We start from the raw sequence: 22,109 nt of genomic DNA, 5'->3' as shown, positions 1-22,109 counted from the left end.
AAAAGAAAAAAAGCTGCATGTACGATTAGGCTTACAGAAGTCTGTGGCTTGAGCTTGGAAAGCACAATAAAATATGTACATTTGTCACTGAACTGGACATTGTGTCACTTATAACATATTGCACTCAGCTTTGTCTGATTTTCACTAAATCAATCTCTGATAAGAATACTGCATTAAGTGCAGCAAGAAAAAGACAGTGCAAGAACATATGGGAAAAGCATGATCTAGTGACGCAGCAAGAAACTGAAATTTTTGTTCCATCCTGAAAGACCTCAGATTAATGCCGAATTCTATATGAATTGCGTCATTTTACTGCCAGCAGCAGCAAAAAAAGATGGTGTTATCCCTTATGACTGTGTTATTTACATTGAGTCGTAAGGTGTTTAATTATTAATCATGTTCTTTTTATATCTGGGATATTACTAGAGGAAATGTTAAAATTACAAACTACTAATTCCGATATCTTGAAAGTGAAATATACAATAAAAAACAAAAATAGAAACACAAACAAGCGGTGAAAAAATATGTGAAGCTTGCAAACGTTTCATTTTTCCACCAGACAATCAAGTTTAGATAAAATCTTATGACTTTGAAGGTTCCCAGAATTGAAATTATTTCACATTTAAAAGCATGTCTTCTAAAATTGTGAGCCAAAAATAAAGGTAGATGTTTAATCTAAAGTCATTCATTACTCAATTATTTAACCATGAAAACTGAATGTCTGAAAATAAGCGTTCCTGAATATCAGCAGAATAATTCAGCTAATGAATCCTCATGATTTTGGGCTGTAGTGGCTGCCAAAGGGGGCCATGAGACGGCTCAGTGTCTCCATCATTATGCTTGGGAAACGTATATATTATCTGTCACATACTGAGGTTAACCTCTGTTCATGTCAACATTTTCTCCATTTTGAAATTTGGAGACGTGCACAATAGACATGCTCCTGCGATACACTGGGACACAACTGAACAAGGATGTAGCAGAGCAAATATTCCCACAAGTTGACAAAAGTTGACACAGGCACAGATGTATTTGACAAATTCCCCGCTTTTGTGCATGTTTAAATGTGAGCCAGATGGTAGTGAACAGTGAGGCTTGGCGAGACGCCTCATTGTGTGTGGAGGCTATAGCTGAGGAACACTGGAGCTGATAAGAGTGGAGGCGCAGGCTTTCTGCAGAATGGCCCCAAATCCCTCTGCCACTCACCATGATACAGCAATTTAATTCTTTCCAGCACTCGAGCCTGCCCACGCATTGAGAGCCATTAATATAAGACGCCTTGGCTTTGGCCTGTATTCACTTCCTACTGTATCATAAACCTGTGCTCCCTGCTTGAATTAGAATGCTACAGCATCGGTTGCTGAATAGCTGCAGATGTATGTTAGAGGTTTTCTACGACACGTGCTGCATGCAAGATTAGGGAAAATCTCAGATGTGCCTGTGAACGATCTGGAAAACATAGGAACAGACCGGTCACTTCTGCCTTAAGAAGAAAAAAGACCCAAAACGACTGCGGTGCGCCTATCCTCGTGGTGCGACGGTCCAAAGGATATTGTCTGCATTAGCGAATTATAGCGTTATAAGCTACGGAGGTGCTTGCTTTCCTTGAGTCCAAAGAAACAGGAAGGTTCTTGTTTTGTGGCTTTAAATTAGAAGTGTGTGTTGTGTGTAGTGTGAGACTGTAACGTCTCTTTCAAAAAATCACAGTCGGTAGACTCACTCAAGATAACCTAATTCTAATTTTGTTTGACAATGTTTATCACAGAAATGTTTGTATCTCAGAGAGTGCGCAATTCACACCATATTGATCTCAAAATCTTAAGATTATAATTCTTAAACCGGTTAGATTTAAGAGGATGGCACCGAGTCTACAGATTACAACACCCTGGTGCTATATGATGATCACACCACCGTGTTGTTCTCGCCCGTGTGTGAGAGGGTGCAGAGCGCTCACCTGAGTCTGAGTCATCGGGGCTGACCGAGCTGAGTAAGTCCTTCTCCCTCTCATAATCAATCTTGCAGAGTAGCTGACCTTCCTTCAGGACAAACTCATCCCCTTTCCTCAGCTGCCGGTCACACACGCAGCAGCAGAAGCAGTTTAGGTGGTAGACACACTCCAAAGCCCGCATCACAAACTCTGTGGGGGCAATCTTCTCCATGCAGCCGCTGCACTTGGTTGCAAACAACCTATGGGAGGAAAACAGGTGGAGCATTTTACAGCATGTTTTTAAAACTGATGTTCTTAATGAGGCGTGTGATTTTATTTCGTTGCATTTTCGAATTGACCATCAGAGGGTGTTGATAAGGGTTAAGTAGGCCGGTTAATCCTGTGAGCAGCCGAGGAGATGAATCTTTTGGATGTAACTCATCTGCTAAAATTCTAAGGATGGGTCTGGCTCCCTGTCACTCCGAGTGAGTTCACTCATGGGCAGCAAAACGCCCCCGCTGAATATCAAAAAGAGGCTCGGATCGTGCAGCGGCTACTAAACCCTAATGACCCCAATCAAGTCTTCGGTAGCAGATAACACATTACTTTCATAACCACTACACTCTATATGCATCAGATACCATATCAGAGACCATGATTCATTGCTTGCTACTGGGCTTCCCTCATATCTCATTTCATTGTCTAATATCATGCCTCTATGTCACACCACTGCCTCCATCACCAGTTCCTAGACAACACCTTCATCTTCCTTTGTACTCTTTCAGGAAGTTGTTTGCATTGTTTTATTGGTGACCGTGAGGCATTTAATTCGTTCTCTGTTGTTCTGAAGAAGCCACATTAAATGAAGCAAGAAGGCAGGGAGCGCGGTTGATCTTGTTCAGCCGTAAAGCTGGATTTATTAGCGGCCTCTTTGTTTGCCTTGGTCTGGAAGACAGCTGGCAGCTGGCTATCTATTCGTGGTGAACATCTATTTCATTGTGCGAGGCGGAGAAGCAACGAGAGAGGCAATTGACATCATCAGCTGGTTTGGGACAGAGATGAGCAATGGTGATGAATATAATGCCAGAATATGAGAGGAGGGAACCCAAAGGATAGTTTTGTTATGGAAATTTTCTAATAGGCACTGACTGAATACTGATATGTTGCGAGTAGGTGTGTTTGCATTTGTAAGTGTGTATATCAGATCAGCTGCATGTATACTGGAAACAAGTGTTTTTTGTTTTTTTTAATTGTTGTTTCTGCTGCTCTTTGAAATATTTATCTTGCTATTACTTCTACCGTCAGCAGAGCATAAGCAAACATAACATTATGCAATAGAATTATGTGTGGTTATGTTTTAATAATGGACTTCACTAATTATATCCAAATCCACTTATATCTGTGATTGAAAACTGTCATGCAGCTGCAAAACCGCCTCTTGCAGGGTTTACAAAATCGATTTAGCTTTCATTTATTACAAAAAGTTAAGGAGATTATTTTTCAACTATGGAAAAACCTCAAGGATAATCCTTTGAAAAATAAATGTGGGCATGTTTCTTAAACAAACATAGTTCTTGTATAAGTGGCCTGCCAACTTTGATATATCCTCGGAACACACTACCGATTGTGTTCATAGAGAAACAAAATGCACAAGCGACACTATCAATCGCAAAACACGGGGGGAAATACTGCAAAAAGATAACCTGCGGCTGTCTCATGCCTGTTAAGATAAACTGAATATTCAAGATCTGGTTTGCACCTTTCTATAAGTATTAGCCTGTTAATGGCGGGGCCTGGGAAAAGAGGTGATGAATCTGTCAAGACAAGTTCCGAGCTCTAACTCTAATGTTAAGCTAATGATTGGTGGCTTAAGCAAAGAAAGAGAGCGAAAAGTTTAGGAAATGACTTGTTAGCATGGTTTTGATACATGCAGGATTCCGCATTCACCTACAACTGCTCTCTCAAATCTTCTCATCTAGATGAAAACATTCTCATTCAATGCTCTTTCCTTTCTTCTTCTTCATCACCGAGTCTAATCTTGTAAGCCATTATTTTTCTATTTCCCCTCTCTGTCACTTTGCATTATTTTTGCTGCTGTAATTCCTATTCGTCCCTTCTGGAATCTTCCTGTCTTGCTTTGTCCCCGGGTCTAATCCGGACTTTCTGCCTGTTTCAACCCCTGGTCCCCTTTCTCAGCAGGGTTCAGATGGAATAGCCATGCATGACGCCCCTTCTATGGCAACCACACCTCCACAGGAAGGCAACGGCGACTTTTCGGATGGGCAGAGAAGGCCTTTGAGAAGCTGGCAGCAGAAGTAAATCCTTCTCTAAGGAACAAGGAGAATTAGCAGGGAGCAGTGGACTAGGGATTTAACCCTACCCCTCTCCTTTGAAAGGCACAGTCAGTCCCACTCCTGCGGCTAGCCACAATCAAACAGAGGAGGAGTGGGGAGGTGGCAGTGGGAAGAGAAGAACACAAACTCCCTGAATGACACAAGCAGTGGATTGTGGAGGAGCCTAATCCCACTTTAATACCTTTCCAAGTTCAGCTGCTAAAGAATGCTCTTTAAAACAACACCACTGTGTGAGCAGTGAAGGTTGACCAGGGGGAGGCATGCCATTCAACCTCCCCAACATTACCTGATTAGTGGTTTGAGGTCCGGGCCACTGGACCGGCACGCCAAAAGGAGACAAGGCAGAGGATGTAAATGATGTTTTTATATCAAGAAGAAATCATATCAGTGGGACTTACAGAGACATTAGCAGCCTACCGGGGCATCAAAGAGCTGTCGGTGTCACAGAATCTAACCTCAAGTTATTATTTACCATTTTCTGTCTTTACTTGATCCCAGTCATCGATAGCGGTCGCACTGTATCTGCCATGAGTCTGCTCGCTGAAGTAACATGACTCCCAATGTCACAAACAGAAGCACCGGCATGAAACTCGGGCTCTTCCCTTCCCACACCTGAGCGCAGGGATCACGGGATGAGACCCTTATGTGTCGATCAATGGGCGCATCTCAAGGGGAGAACTGTCAATATTTACCGTGGCCTCCCCGCTGGACTGGACTCATAAATGAAAACTCAGCACATGCCTCTCTCCCAGCGGCATCATTTGGTCTCTCTTTTTAATCCTGTCTCTACATACCTGTAATCCCTTGTCTGTTCTTTCTTACTTTATCTATTGTTTTGTCATCCATTCCATGACAGATAATTGCACTGTTGAGGCTAGTTTTTTAGTGAATATAAAAAGAAACAAAAGCAAATCAAAAAAGAGCATTACGAAGAAGCCGATGGGGACCGGCAGTTATTTTGTGTGATGAATACTTCTGCCGAGCCAAGTGCGGCTGAGAGACTTTGTTCTCTCTACTGCTCTTCTTCTCCCCCTTTAGCAGGCACTTTGGAGAACTATGCACTCTCACTTTGAACAGATTATAGGCAACTTAAAGTGTGACAACATCTTAAGCTCTCACCACATGTTGCCAATGATTTCCCTTCCATAGACATTACATTTAATGCCTCTGCCGCAGTGATAAGCATCGGGAGGACTGGGTGGGATAAAACGAGGGATAAAAGGGGGGTAAGGGAGAGAGTATGGAGCTGCTTATGGTGTTTGATAATCATGCTACATTTAGAAACATGTGCCAAAGCCCTTACCTACACACCATCTTCTATTGAATGGAGAAATACCATAACCATTGAGGGAAGAATCACCTGGCCTGTTATGTCACTGCATCGGACAGAGCCAGGGGGGATGAGGATTATTTAGCTGCAGCTGTAAGCCGTTGCTTTGAAGACGGGCCCTCACGTTGTGTTGTAAACCTGTGGTCATGCCAATCATGTAAAGGTGAGAGATGATGCCTATGAGGCAGGTCAGAGCACGGCCTCCATGCAGGATAATGTGCACACAATTTTCAGGTATCGCCTAAAATTGGCCTCCTCTAGATTAGCATGGCTAATGTTGCCACATCCTTTCATTAGCAGCGGCAACATAACTTGAGAGTAGAAAAACGAAAGAAAAGAAAAGCTATCATCCAGGTTGGAAGGAGCAGCAAACAGGATTTGCTTTTTTTTGAAGGTAACCAAAGCCATCCAACAGAACCTACTGTGTTCGGCAGTTAATGCCCTTAACCCCTCCTCCAGTTGCGAGAATATAAGATACGTTTTTATCAGACTGTTACTTCGAGAGAGGTTATTGACTGGGAAAAACGTAAGCTAATACCACTGCAGAGCTCGATACCTTTTATTCTCAAAGAAAACTCATTTAATGTCACAATTTGACACAAATGTCTCGATTCAATAAGTAGCTCATTACGTCACCGTTCGCTGTCTGGAAAGACATCAAACGAAGCGATCTCGATGATGTGGCAGAGGTCTTCGAAGTGTTTCACAGCAACTTCTGGGCTCCTCATGAGACATGCCTCATGTGAAAATTGGTTTTAAGCAACACTATCAAGAGCTTCGACTCAATGATGCCCAGATGTTCGACTTCACACGAATGAAAGAAGGCACACTTTTCAGGTTTGTCTCAACATCTTGACAATTACTTTGTGATGTTGGTTGTCCCCTAGTTGCAGAACACTACTAACATTGACCACCCAGCTCTAAAAGTAGCAAATTCAGTTTCCGCTTTACAAATGTATGATTGCTTGCAGATGTAGCGATATGCCTCTACATTGTGTCTCAGTAATACAAACTTTTACTCAGTATGAACTATGATTCAAGGAGTGGTAGTGAAGATAACAGTACCGCTGTCTGCATAAATGATCTCAGTAGCTGACCTTGTTTCATTGTGTCAGCATTTCTCTTCTGAGCATAGATTCATGGAGAGTAATGAAGCCAAATAAAAAGTGCCATCCCTCTGCTCCCAAGGGCCAGCTCCAGTCAGCTCTAAAAGCTGCTTAATCACCATCCCATGCTTACCACATTAGCATAATAATGGCCTTTAAATTGAGGCTCTTTGTTTTTTAATTAAACTCCCAGCAGGTAAAAGTAAAACACATTAACAGGAGATGTGTACACCACTAATGGCCCAAAGGTGCCTTCTTCATCACATAGGTTTGGCCACGGGGTTCTGCTTGTTCCTGGCGCTGTTGCCGCCTGTGAGCTCACCAGGGACGACCGAAACGAGCTGATTGCACTTGGCATTGCTACGGTAATAGCAGATGCGTTTGATGTTTTGGAGTATGCATTCGCACCTGCCCTACATCTCAGAGGGAGCGCACTTAGCAATAGCTGTACAGCAGATCTTTACTGAACCAGCAAACACACACCCGTTCCAGTCTGTAGTGAAGTGTTTCCAGGATCATCTATCCCACAAGTCTACTGTTGTGAAAATAAATATGGACACTTTATTTCTATGGCAGCATGGCTCCCTTGTGCTGGAATGTGCAGCTCCTCAGACGTGTCTCCGGCCAAATAGACATCCGAAGCATATCTGTACATATGGCAATGCTGCACAGCTGCAAAAAGAAATTCTAAACCTTAATTCATTATTCAAATGATCTCATTTCAGGGGTTGTGAGTTTCACAGATTACTCAACTGTGGTATTCACGTGCATCCTTACTGAGAGCAAAAGTCCTGTACATGCATCAAGTCACCATACATAGGTCACAATTTTTGACAGTTCTACACTAACTTCATTACTAAGAAATGAGAATTTGATAAGTACATCAAACACCACGGAGACTTGTGTCCAGCGTGTACAGCCTGCCCCCTCCACAACAGTATGCCAATATTTTTCCAGTGGATCAAGAAAACTCCTACTTCTCCGACATGTATATCTGTTAATTAGCCTGTAGAAAAACTGTCTCTCCATCTCTCTCGCTCGCTCTCTCTCGCTCTCTCTTTCTCTGTTGAAATAATCCCCCAAAGCCACACAGGTAGAACAAAGCTCATGCAGTGAAAGGGACAGTGGACCGGGCAGCCAAGGAGGCTAAGTACACATCTAAATACAGGAGTAAGCAGGCAGGCATACATCATGCTGTTTGGACAGCTGCTGTTCCCAAGTATGTAAAATGTGTGTAACATTACATTTAAGCTCAGAGCAAACAGCGAGGTCACAGCAATAGCATCGGAAAGGAAATCCAAACCAAAAACGGTATATTTTTTTTTATTTATTTGTTTATTTTGGCTTTCGTCCATTGCATGGGCACATAGAAAATTGGAAATTGTATTATGCGAGGCTGATTCAATGTTCTTTTTGGGACTCGTGTAAGTAGGGTTCCTCACATGTAACATCTTCGCATCAAGCACAATGACATATTGTTAAGCATAGAAGACAGCCTTGGCACTTCCAATTGAATCAAAATCAAAACAATAATGTGGACCTGATTTTATTTTAAATTATTTTCTACATTTGTTTCCTTTTCTTTTATTTTCTTAAGGCTTTGGTCCACTCATCTCTTCACCACGATTGATAGCTGCCTCTGAAAGAGTTAGGGAGAGCAGAGAGAGTGATGGCTATAACAAACGTAAAAGCTTTCATGTGTCAGAAAACGATAGCTGACTGTAACTGCCCATGGTTTGTGTGTGTGTGTGTGTGTGTTTGTGTCACAAACACATATACACATCTATAGATACACACACACACACACACACACACACACACACACACACACACACACACACACACACACACACACATACATATCATAAGAACCCCTTAACTGAAACTAAGATGCTTTACTTTAATTATTTTAAGAAAATAAACTTTCAGATTCAGTGCTGGAATGGTTAAAAAACAACATTTGGATTGGAGGGCTTTATAATTACTATTGACCCAGAGGTTCTGGGTCTAAGAAATAAAACAAACAGTAATATGAGGTGTTCTAAAGCAGAAGTCTGCAAATATGCAAAGACAGGGTCTGGTGGAGAGCATCACGCTTTGGCTTCTTTTCTCCGTTCCTAATCTGTGGGCCTACACAATATTAAGACGGCTTTGGAGCCACTTGTGACCCAGCTGTGCACTAATGAAAAATTCCACAGCTCTGTGTAGAGGCCAATGGAGCTTGACCCCTTTCCACTATGAACCAAGCAATGTCCATCTTGACGAGTTTACTCGGGCTGGAAGATACTGGATTAATAGGTAGCGAAAGGAGAATGAGAGACAGTCCGGGAAACACAAGCCTCTATGTGTTTCCCCCCTTTCCCTTCCTCCAATCTATACAATTGTGGTGCAAAGTAAAGTGTTTGCCGAAGTTTTAATGGGCATAGATGATCAGGAGATCATTGTGATGGATGCTGGTTGTATGAGGGAGCTCTGTTTATTTAACAGAGATTCAGTCTAAGCCCAAAATGAGTTTGGATGGATGGAATGTGAGGCAACAAGGTATTGAAGTTCACATACTACTGCTCTCAGATCTATCTCAGGCACTACAGAGGCATATTTCAGGAGACCACCAATAGTGAAGTATGATGTCAAAAGAATATAGTTCAAGATGTGATCACCATAGTAACTATTTGAATAAGTCAATAAGCAAAATAGTTTTCCTAAGGCTGTCCATGCTTGGGTTTCATTTGGCCATTCATTATCTTTTCCTTTATTTTCTTGTGAAGAAATGTAAAGACGACCCAACTCAGCCACCCACTCATCTCCTGCAGATGCTAACATTTCGCACTATAGTCACAAAGATAACATCTTGCAGGAATAACAGAAATGGGTGGGGAAAATAGAAGAAAACTAAAGTTCCATGGATGCAAAGAATAAAATATGGCATTCTTTATTTGTGCAAATGATTGCAAAACAAAGAACATACTTTTAAATTCACTCACTGGTTCCTGATCTGTACATCGAAGAAACTGTGGTAAGAAACACCAACATCCATTCATGTAACTACTGTCCATTTAAACTGCACTCATCCTTGCACGTGCAGACCAAGCTGCATTCGAATGTTTTATCTCCACTACCAACGCTGTTTACATCTCTGCATATGTTTACATTGTCCTGCACTATCTTTTTCATTTCATTTCCTTATACATTATAACAGTATGTGTATCACTACCATTATTCATTATGTATTCAATATGTATCTAAATGCACTGCAGACAGCAAAGTAAGAATTTCAGTGTACAGGGAAACACGTTTTCACACTGTTCAAATCACAAGAAACACTTGAATATTTGAATCTTGAATCTTGAATGAACACAAAAGGGACCAATGCAAAAGATGTCACTTGAGGCAAACATCATCATGGCATGAAAGTCAAAGGAGTTTCTTATTAAAATGAGCCTTTATAATAAGTAGCATTGGAATCGTCTCTCGTTTCTCAAACTGAACAAAGATCCAAATAACAATAAACTCGAGGGATTAATCTGGAAAGCAAAAGCAGTGGTGGGAGCATGGAGTACAGGAAAATGAAAATGCAAAAGCAAATGAAAAATAAACATTGTTATTGAAAGACAGGATGCTTTAAGGCCTAGGTCCAGGGATTAACATTCATTGTAGCATTCAAATAATATATTTGAATATCTGGTTAAAAATCCTCTTCAAAGCACTAAATCCCAAGATTAGCAGGTGTTATGCTAAAAAGCTGTGTTTTTTTGTGTAGGAACACAGCTACACTAGCCAAACAAATATGTCTTTGAGTGTGAAGAGCTGGCATGGATGTATGGCTGTAACCATGGCGATTGAATGGTAGTTAGGAGCCTCGGAGAGGGGTGCAGTGTTGGAATGTGTCAAACAGACAGAGGGGCGCACACACACCATAGAGCAAACCAAAAACCTGCTGTTTCAGTAAAGACCATCAGCAACATTATTGCGACCACCTACAAATTCCAGGGGTCTTATAGTTTCCCCCCAGAGGAAAGTTTATTTCATATCACTGTTAGATTTTTTTGAAAATGTATTTTTCCCATTTCACTTGATTCAGTTGTTTAATAGGATCCAACATAAAGTGGATGACGTTAGGTTTGAAGAAGAGGAAAACGAAATGAAGAAATCAAGCGGTGCTTGCCAAAATGTCAAATGCTTCCCAATGTAACCTGGCACAGGAAACATTCCTCAACAGGAGATGGGAAAATATATTTATATTTATATTCTGCTATTTAAATATATTGAAATTGCCGAATTATTTAAATAGCAAATCGCTTAGACCCCTGCGAGTGAATTCTAACTTTGATCGTTTCACATGATTTCCAAGTTGTCTTTTTCTTGCAATATACACTCGGCTTTACGCACAAAATAAATCTTAAATATCAACACACGAACGGTGCGCATTCAGATACTTGTGGAAACCTGCGTTATGTTTGTACGTGTTTGTGTGCTTGATCTTAAGAGGGAAATTATCTCCCCGACGCATCAGCTAATGTTACTGTGAAACTATTTGTTCTCATCTTCAAGAATCCAAGCATGCATTCAGCCTCAGGGAGGTCTAGCAGAGATGTTTTCTGGTGTACCCCACCATCACCACTGTCCCACATACACACGTACAAAACCTACACATTACTCTGTCAGGTAGTCAGTAGAGTGTAAAATCTCATCTCTCCAGCTGGAAGAGAACAGGTTAGACAAAATTCTCTTCTCCTTGTAGAGCCTTTAAGGCACAGAATAGAATAGAAAAGCATGGCAGAGCACGTCTGCTCTCCCCACAAACCAACTGACAGTGTATCTGCACGGCCCCACGGCATTTTCTTCAAGTCAACACAGTGTTGTAACCTTGTCCCTTAAGTGACTGTGTTATGACCTCTAAGCATGGTGAGGGTTGTTCTCCCCTTTGCCCTAGGTGTGGACTCAATAAATTGACACCGTATTGAAATTTAGCGTACTCGGTTACAGGTGCCGCAACTGTGATATTTATTCCTGTGAGTCTACCGAAAACAGCCTGATATGAATCCTCAAGGAGGCATGACACTGAAGCAGCTGTAGTTATGCATATCGGTCTGTGAACCGGCGCCCCTGCAACTCATTGTACACACGGTTTGGGTAATATGGATCCTGTTTGTCTTGAGACACAATGACAATGTCTCCCACTGCAGTGACACCCGTGTTCAGCCCTCTCAGCAAGGAAAAAAGGTTCGTATTCACCCACCAATTTTACACTCTCTTTGTGTGTAGGGGAGCAGCCCATTCTCTTCGGTCGTCTGAAAAAAGCAGCTGTTTCGAGAATGCTGTGGCAGCACTTTATGTCGCAGAATGATAAATGAAGGGGAAGCGGCGGAGCTGAGCTGCAGCTGAAGCACATACACAAGCAAAAACAATAGCATAGGAGGGTCTGTGTATTACACGGACATGGTATGTCTCTGGCCCAATTGCTTACATGCACACACTCTCACTAGCTGGCTCTCTCTTTCTTTCTCTCTCTCTCTCTCTCTCTCTCTCGCTGTCTGTCTGTCTTCTCTCTAACTCTGCCGGTCTCTCCTCTCTCTTACGAGAGTGTGTTGGGGTGGGGGCCAAACAGATAAACACATCCTACCAGTTCCAGTGCTGACCCAGGGGAATGAGAGGTTGCGGTCGCTGTCCCACTGGGACCTGTCGCTCCTCTGTCCTCGGGGCACTCATCTTCCTTTCCACCACCAATCTAATGACAGAGCCCTGAGGCCTCATCACTCAACCCCCACCAGTCTCCCCTCTCTCCGAGTGCCACGCTCCTCTTTCCCTGTTGTCCTGCCCAGGTGCCTGTCAAAGGGGTGTCTGTTCCGCGACTGGTGTAAGCATCCACATAAAGGGCCCCCTCCCACAGTGCCTCCTCCTCATGGCCTCAGGCGCAGCCTTTCATTTTGAAGTGGCGCGGGCCAGCTCCGCCACAGCCTGGGCCCTCGGCCTGCAGCCTGCTCCATTGTTTTGCCTCTAAGAAAGACTATTATTTCAACTCAATTTACTGTGAGTAAACACTGAATGATAAGGCACCCCATCCTATCCCTCACACACACACTTCTCTGATCCCTCTCTGACCGTGGGCTGTAATATACACGGGCAACAAATCACAGTTCTCAGCCCATTGCTATCACTGGCTTTAGAATGGAGCTTACTAATTCACTTTCCAACAGAGAGCAGAAGACAGGCCTCATGTGTCTCAGAATATGGCTGCACCACCAAGTGGCATTTAAAGGGCTTGTGGCCCTATGGTGGCCTGTTATAAATTTAATGCAACAGCGCCGGAACATCTTTGCTGTAATGCCCACGTGCGAAACCTGCGCTAACTAGATATCAACATGCAAAGATGTAAACTGTTAAAAAGACCTGCAGCGGCCTTATCCTTTTTTGCAGCGGCAGTACCGATGAATGCCTTGTAAACAAAAACGACATGTCCGAATGAGACGAGGGCGCCGGCTGCGCATTTTTTTTTCTTCTTTTGGACTTGATTTGACTGAGGTCAAACAGGATAGAGCTCGTAATCAAATTGGAATACTGGGATGATTTTTCATTCACTTTTCCTTTTCAGCTTTTAACAAAACTCTAACCCCAAAACTCTGCTGCTGCTGCTTTTATTGACCACAGAAGCCATTGTTTCCTTTTCGGAGTACGGAACTGTACTATGTCTCAATTATATGAAATTATCAGCTCGCTTTAAATAGCTGTCGTTTGCACTGTCTCCACCTTATGTGGCTAATATAATTATTTGGAGCCTACTTTATCTTGGGCAGAAAGTGGCTGACACAGTAGAACAAGGTAATGTGATAAAAGCTTTGCATATCATGGCTTGATTCAAGGACTCTAAAGGTAAGCGTTTATGACAAGGTAATAATGCCTCATGCAAAATGCTGGTCTGTAAATTGGTTAGTTAGGGCATGATGGATGAGGGGGAGCCTAACCTTATTTCCAATAGAGCCTCTTGATTTCTAGAGCTGAGGATAATGAATTTGATTTAATTAGAACATCCCTCATCTAATTAAGAGTGGGAGAAATCTGACCCTGTGTGTAGTCTTAAAACAGGCAATACAAAGAACCATATGGGCATATCTACACAGAGATTCCAAATTAACTATTTTGGAAGACAGCGGGCTTCTTTAAAGAGTCATCACGTTCGCAACGATGTTAATCCAGCCCATCCTTCAGGAAATAAATAACAAAGACGTAATCAATTACGAGACAACACAACAAATTATTGCATGAAATAAAAGCAAGAACAACCCCATTAAAAATAGAGTTCAGTAGAGAAGAGCAGGGATCAAGAAACAGCGATTAAGGTCCAATTAAAGTGGTGATTCATCATCAGATTATTAATGAAGTTTCTGAGAGTCCTCTGCAGTATTGGTAATGGGCTGGTTGGCCTATCTCCTCCTAAACCCTCTGGGTAGACCTGCTCCATACACTGCCAAGGTAATCTCTTTAAAGGCCAAGGAGATCCAGAGCATGGGCCCCCCTAAGGCACCGATGATGCTCCCAGAGCCTGTTTCTCTGTGCTTTACTTCACAGGCTTGACAACTCTCATTATGGCTCTAACTTTTCCCGGCTACACCTTGGAGAAAACCCTGTAAAGTTGATCATTCTGACAGCCCCATGAGTTGCATTTGTCATCCTCTGACTAACTGGACGTGCTTGTAATAGTTGCAAATCAGAGGAGGAATTATGTAAAATGTGTCTATCTTGGAACTAGTATTAGAGGCCGCTTTTGATTTACCTGTGGATGAGGTAATATCTGGTGTGTGTGTGTGTGTGTGTGTGTGTGGTGGGTTTACACCAAACCAATCATTAGTCCTGCATATACCAGAGAGAAAGAAAGACATGTTGTACTTAACACTGACAGTTCACCTCGTAATGCAACTTCCAACCAGAAAAACCAGCTCATAACACAGCCTGTAGAGTCTCTGATAGTCAATACACTGCACATCTAATTACCTGTAATGCACACCTCAGTTTATCTCTCTCCTACTCATTATCTAAATTGCAAACATATTATTAGGGCACCTGTTTGAGAACTGTGTGTTTCTCTTTGTCTTCTAATAGGTCTCAGAGGGAGTGTTGTTTTGTATCTAACCATCTGTGGGATATAAAGGAATGGGCTTTATATACATTTTTTTTCCAAACAGGAGGCATACAAGCGAAGAACACTTTGCCATTATGCACCAAGCACAACAGTGACGGTCATGACATGGTGAGTTGTGGAATCAGGAGATTAATTATGTGATCGTAGGGATAGAAGCCCAGCCCTCAGTCAGAGTGGTCCCTTATTACATTACCTTGGCCTCCAGAGAAACTCAATTGACTTTAAAGGTGCACATCTCCTCCACGATAAGCCATCCGGAGCAGATCTACACTGATTGAGGCCAGTGACAACTATTAAAGGTGGATTTCGCGCCTCTTTATTGGTTGTATTGCTTTGCTGCGATTCCAGCGGATAATAATTAACCGGCTAACTGTAAGATATCATTTTGCGAGGACTTTGACATGACAAAAGTGAACGGGGGAATCAACTCGCCAATTGAATTATACCAACTGATAGCTACCTTCCTAATTCGTCTCATCATTGTCAGCCGGTGAGTAAGGCTTTCTTTTGCTCACCACAGACACAGATTTTGTTCCTAAGTAAAATGCCTGTCTCGCTGAGCTGAGAAACAGCAAATTCCTCCAAAACCATGAATAATCTGAATGCATTTTATTTGAAATGAAACTGCTCCTAAAAGCAGTTGAGTGCATTGCCTCTGACCACGAACATTCCTTTTAAGATCAGAGATATTAAGCAAAAATAATACTCGAAGTTGAGGGAACCTCAAACTACGATTGGATGAGTGGCGTTCAGGCTACATTTAGTGGTTATTTTCACTGAATATTTATTCAGTTGGTCATTTGGTTTATAAAACATAACATGTCCTTTGCCATTTGGTTTAGGCGATGCATAAAAGAGTAGAATAAGTATTTAAATAACTATTTTGTAAGAAATCACAAGGCATGAGAGCTATTGATTGATTGGCAACTTAACTTGATTTGTTAAACATAAAAAAGAGCAGTTGAATAATAATTTTAGCTAAGCACAACAAATGGTACTGTCTTTCCAGTATTTCCAGTTTTCATTTTTTTTTTTCATATCTACCAACATATAGCTACTCCAAGTACTCTAACTACAAGCCACAAAAAGGACAGGTGAAGGCCAATAGTACCTTGTAGCATTTAAATCCTGCCCATGCAGGTAAGTGGTACTCATGACACTGGCTGCTCCTTCAAGAGCCATATATGCAATTGCAGAATAGCTGAGAGGCTAAAAATGTTTCATCCATAGGGACACTCACAAGCAATAACACACAATATGAGAGACAGACAGCTAGATTGAATAGAGAGACAGCTAGACAGGCAGAGATCAAGTCCAATCCTGCTCCCGTCATGTGGCTGTATGTTCACCGGTCAGGCTTAGCTAATCTAATTCTTGTGCTTTCCCACAAAAAGCCAAGTGCCACTCAGGAGAAGTGGCAGGGAGAAAAAGGGGTTGGGAAGTGAATGTGGAGAGGGGTGATGGTACTAGTGGTGGGCTTGAATAATTATGAATCAGGGAGCTTAACCTTCTGGGGAGTTAATTTGAGGACCACTGGGGATAGGGGAGTGGGACTCTTTATTTCCCTAGGGTGCCTCTAATGCCATTGTGAGGGAATGGAGAGATCAGGACACGCAGCAATATCATGTCTGTTAGCCACCATATGACAAGCTGACCTCAGAGCCGTACTCACAATCACACCTGCCGTCGTCAGGGCTAATTTGTTAAACATATCAATAGCACTCCGCTTGCCTTTTCTCTGCCACATTGGACCATTGATTCAGCCGCAGCACTGACTGACAACACCTGACCCCTCAGTCCCACACCCGGGCAGACACATCAAATCATTTGCAATCTATGGTCTTGCATGTGGGCTGCATTATTAGCTAGGCAAAACCACAAAAATCAATTTGATGTTTTTTTGGCAAAAGTACAACCATTTCTTGTCAATCTACTCAAAACTATGTTTACCATTTTTGGAATCCATACCATGTGGAGAGCTGGCAGGTAGCAAAGAGATAATCAGGGAAAGGGGGTAGGTGATGGAGGCGCAAATCGAGGGTAAGATAAATCACGCGATCGAAGAAATAAATCAATCTTGATGATAATATCCTAGAAATTACACAATGTAATTTCTAGCATTGTTGTTGTAGAGGGTGTGATTTGGGATCTTTCATCTGCAGTGGAACCTCTATCCCATGTTCCCTTCAGGAGAGTCTCCTGTCATATTTGTGGCTGAAAGACTGACTGCTGGCATGCAGAAAGACCCTGATGTATGGCTGTGGCAGCAGCAGCCTATGGCAGCACAGAACTCAACATCTGGATCCAGTTTGCTGGGAGCACACTCAGGCAGGCCTAACTCTGCCAAAGGGAATCTCAGCTCTTTGATTCCAACTCCCATGGTCTGCTCTAATTGCCATCCCTCATTATTTAGTTAAAGGTGGAGGGATGAATCATAAGCTATAACAGGGAAATTACATTTCCGTCTCGGAGAGAAATCCTCCTTAGCCTCTCACAACTGATAAGACCGATGAATTTTATCCATGGCTGGAATACAAACAGCTTACATATCATCAAGATTTGGTAGAGGGCACGCGTATTCTTCTCAAACCACAAGTGATGCAAGAAGGGAGGGGTAAAAGTTGCAGCTTACTCGATGACAGTCTTCAATTAGGTGCAGCATATTTGCTGTCAGGAACATCTATAGCCTTCAAATTGAGTTCAACAGTAGCAATGCAAGGATTACTGCAAATAAAAGCAACATGTTTTGTGCTGTCACTAAAAAGAGCCGTTTTATGGTCTCTCTGAAATGAAAAACACTGGTCTAAAACAAAACCTGAACATTCAAAAATGAATAAATAAATAAAACATTTGATGATCCCATATGATCTAATACCTTACACATGAACATTGCAAAGACCCTGAAAAGTGAATGAAGAGTAATCTGGACAGAACAAGAAAAAAAAAAGATTTGGGTTTTGTCATTTTGAAGTCATTTTTCCTATGCACGTGGATGTCTTTCGCTATCTTTTATTTACATTCATACTAATATTTATTGATACTGTCATTGTTGCGCTGCTGTGACAAAAAAAAAATCCCCTATGAGGATCAATAAAGCATATCTTATCTTATCTTATCTTATCTTATCTTATCTTATCTTATCTTATCTTATCTTATCTTATCTTATCTTATCTTATCTTATCTTATCTCATCTAAATTAGCAGAGCGTAGGTAATAACCGAGTGTGTAATGACAGCTATGACAGTCTAAGTCATCAAGCACTGTTGATTTTAAGTAGATCATAGGGGATGTACTGCAACACCTTGCCTTGATGTTCTCTGTTTGTTTTGGAAACACAATGATGCGTGACAGTATCTTGTACTCGGCAGTGTATGACGTGCCTTGCTCACCATCCTTGACATGGAATGTAGGCTCTATGACAGATCCATGTCCTGAAACCATTCAGTCATTCAGCATCCAAAGTGGCTGAAGCTGTAATGAACAGTCTGCATTTCTTCTATCTATGCTTTTTAAACCAAATCACTGACATGCATAATGCGTTTTCTGGAAGTGCACAATCGGAAAAGCGCAAGCGTGTAGAGTCAAACACGAGTGTTGGTTCCTTCTCTTTGTTTCGACTCGGTCTTATTAGCAGCCATCTTTCACTCAGCACTAGTGAGATGAGCAATAGGTCCTTTTGAATGTTAAGCCTACCATCAGATTAAGCAAGCTCTGATTTCAACGCTAATTGTGCACATCCACTTAAGGGTCTGACAGCTTGGCGAATGAGGAGGCTTGCAGGCCGCCGCTGCATGACACTCATCCATCACAGCCTAACCGATTGCATCCCTCTGCAGGCTCAACACACTAACACCATTAGGTCTACTGCTGGGCATCTAACTATCACATCACTCACACAGCTACATGCTAACAGCATTACAGCTAATGCTGCCCCCTAACAAATGCATCCGTCAAAGGGCTGGGAATCCTACGGCTAGAAGCATGTTGGCTGCACTGTCTTTCCGAGATCTTCCGCATTATTCCGCCTGCTATTGTTGCGTCGATACTGATCCTCTCGCTCGAATCGAATGATGCAGAATGCCAATGAAAGGAAACGGTTTTGATTTTGTTTAATTCTGCCCACGACAGCTCCCTGCATATGGCTGGATACGGAAACATCTGTGAAGGGAACCATTCAAATAAGTTTATGATTCACATTTCACAAAGACACGGCACCACTAGGAAGATTCTTTATTAGAACAAGAATCAGTGAAAAGAATGGGGCGTGGAGACAATTAAATGAGAAATGTATTCATCCATGGGATGATTTTCTAGCTTTATTTAAGATCTGTGCCAATGTGCTAACAGCATTAATGAAGTTATAAAGAATTATGAGATGAAATCAAATTTGCCTCGCCACTTGAGCGCCACTAAAATGCCAAACAATAAACTACCAGATTGCAAATTAGATCAGTAAAAATATCAAACACATTGCAGTGCAGGAAAATCCATAATTGCATTTAGAGCCTTGCCGCTCCTGGGGGAAGAGACACTAAAGATCATCAGCAGGCTACATGGGAGCCGCTATTGACAGTGCGGTAAAAATCGACAGGCTAACTAAATAAACACTCCAGGCTCCATTAAATATTCAACGGCTGAGATTTGACAGTCTAGCATGCCTGCCTCTACCCATCACCTCCATTGGCTTCTCTTTGCAGCACTCCCCTCCCTGCCCTTCCCCTCACCCCCTCCTCTCCTCTGTAACTCTGACAGCAATAAATGATGCAGTGCCTGAGGGTGCTGTACCAGTGGGAGACCTGGAAGGATAGAGCAGGAGAGCAAAAGAAATAAAGGGGAGACAGCCTATGACCAATGGCCATTAACTAAGGACTGAGACAGGGCTCTATGACATCCACTGGTACCCCACCCCCTCAACACACTCTCATTCTCACAGGCACGCTCATATATACATGGTTACAAACCTGATACACCAAAGCGCTTCCTTTGTGTGTGTGTGTCTTCTTTTTTAAGATACAGTCCCCTTAAAAGGGAGTTGTTTTTTTTTTCACTCCACCGACGACATCATGATCGCTTTATCCGATGTGTTTGAAATAAAACCGGCACCTTGCGAAGAAAGTGAAAATCTACCGCTCGCACCACTGAAACTCCTACAGCCTTTGACAAGATCATATGCATTCATCTGTTGTGGCGAGCAGAGCAAGGTTATGCAAATGAGAGATGACAGTGTTATTGTGTGAGGAATATCAATGGAGTAATTACTGTTCCATGTCGGGCTATTGGCTCACCGCTGCTGCGCCCAGCCAGTGCGCCTCATTTCTCAGCAGCCCTCTCAGGGGAGAGATGAGCAGCGTGCTCTGGAGAGCAGAGCTAATAATGGCAGCTCGGATACAGGCAGGGCTTAGACGAGCCCCGGGGTCTCGAGCTGCAGACTGCTAAACGTTGCAGGAGTCTCAGGAGAGCCCCACAGCAAAGATAAAATGATTAAAAAACAACCCAACCTGACTGACAAGCTGACCAGCCACCCAACACTGTGCAGCGGATCAAACCGTCGGCGCTAACTTCAGTCATAACAGCAGATGACCGTTTTGGACATTAACCGGTTGCCCGACAATAATTCTTTATCAAAATTTCAAGTACGAAGAAAAGGACAATATTAGCACATGAGGGAAAAAAAAAAAGTTCCAGATAACAAACCAGGAGCAATTTTTCTCCACAGACTGAAACACCAGCTTTAAAATTGAATGAAATGGATTAAAGGAATTTGTAAAAAAAGAATCAGAGATAAAGCAACAAATACAAATGTATCCTGTAAGCACTTTGCTTCACTGACAGTGTTTTCAAAGATCACAGTGTTCGGTTTGACTTTTTCTAAGTGTCTTGGCAGGTGTCCAATGAGTAAACTCCCTTGGCATGTACAAGTCATCAAATTTTAAGGATCAAATTTGTTGGGCTGTTTTACAAAACCTTCAACTCAACGTGCAAAAGCGGCAACTGCCAGTAACACGTCAACTTTATCATCTTTTACATGCGAGAGAATGTCTAATAAATAAAAATGTAAAAGGCCAATAGTTCATGTGTTCGAAAGAAGGAGAAACTTCAAAGAAGGAAAAGCTGGTACAGGCCCTGGAGCTGTGAATTAACATGCCAAGCAGGAGGAATGTCTCCCACACACCTGACTGATTTTTTTTTTTTTCTTTAAAGAATCAAATTTGTTGTTTGTGTATTTGTTTTCAATACTCAACCAATATTCACGGCACCAGTGCAATTTATATCTTTAATAGTCCTTCCATATTTGACTAGAACAGGTCTAATTATTAACTACTTGCTCACTCTAATATCTGGGTCATTGTGCTGACAAGGCTAGCGACAGATGAAAAAGGGGGTTCATGTGCTGCACTTGTACCTTCACACCATTCATTTCCAGGTCAGGTGCATCTCTCACAGAGTCCAGACACCTCATATATCATGTGGGAAAGGACCAGCTTATCTCCATTTTATCTCCCCAGTAATAATTCCTACTTTAAAGCTGTAGCCTATAGCAAGTGACTGGAAAGGATGGGAATCATTGGCCCGGGTGGTACACCACTCCCACTCCAAGCAGGCACCATTGAACGACGTAGAAAACCCTCACACGAAAACAAGTTTGAGCTGTGAAAATTTCAGAAAAACAGGTTGGATTGTTCAGTGTGAACAAAACTAATGATTCTTTCACGTAAAGTGAAAATCTATTACTTGCATCCTTAGAGAAATATAACGCGTGCAAACACAGGGAGATGCTGGTGGGTGCAGTTTGTGAAAATGCAACATATAAAGTTGACTCAATTAGCTTTTTGCAGTCAGAGAGCTGACCATTGTCAGAGTGAAGAACAGCCAAAACAGACCCACGTCCTGTTTGCAAAATCTCTCCCTCCAGTTCAAATCTGTTATTGTTCTTTTTATTTCAGACTTGTTTTCTGGATTCCGGCACAGTTTTTCACAGCAATAAAGAACAGCGGGACACAAGTCTGCTTCTTCCTGACATGGTTTTTAGATGCAATAAATCTGATTCTATGACTAACTGGCTGTTTTGTTTATTATTCCTGTTTCTTTGCTTAATGTCCTTTCAACAGAGCTTTGATCATGCTAACCTTATAGATCCTCACCATAAACACTTGCCTTCCGAAGACATTTTTATCACCTCGGGGCTTGATGCCAGGCATCTGTGCGGAAGTAGAGCAACAGATAAAGTTGCCAGTACCAGCAAGGGCAAAGAGGA

At 42.2% G+C, this 22,109-nt stretch overlaps 1 protein-coding gene across 1 annotated transcript in view; it reads right to left on the bottom strand.

Moving 5' to 3' along the window:
- Positions 1 to 22,109, bottom strand: part of lmx1bb (LIM homeobox transcription factor 1, beta b) — a 40,465-nt gene that overhangs the window by 4,069 nt on the left and 14,287 nt on the right. The window contains exon 4 of the mRNA XM_086173828.1: positions 1,955 to 2,187. Coding sequence (XP_086029954.1) covers positions 1,955 to 2,187 — 233 coding nt within the window. The remainder of the gene's footprint in view (positions 1 to 1,954; positions 2,188 to 22,109) is intronic.

This window comes from Fistularia commersonii, chromosome 26 (genome assembly GCF_037954325.1).
Source record: "Fistularia commersonii isolate RoL2024-O1a breed Wild chromosome 26, RoL_Fcom_v1.0, whole genome shotgun sequence".
Lineage (NCBI taxonomy): Eukaryota > Metazoa > Chordata > Actinopteri > Syngnathiformes > Fistulariidae > Fistularia > Fistularia commersonii.
The sequence above is the reverse complement of the archived record's forward strand: the minus strand, read 5'-3'. Positions and strand labels throughout refer to the sequence as shown.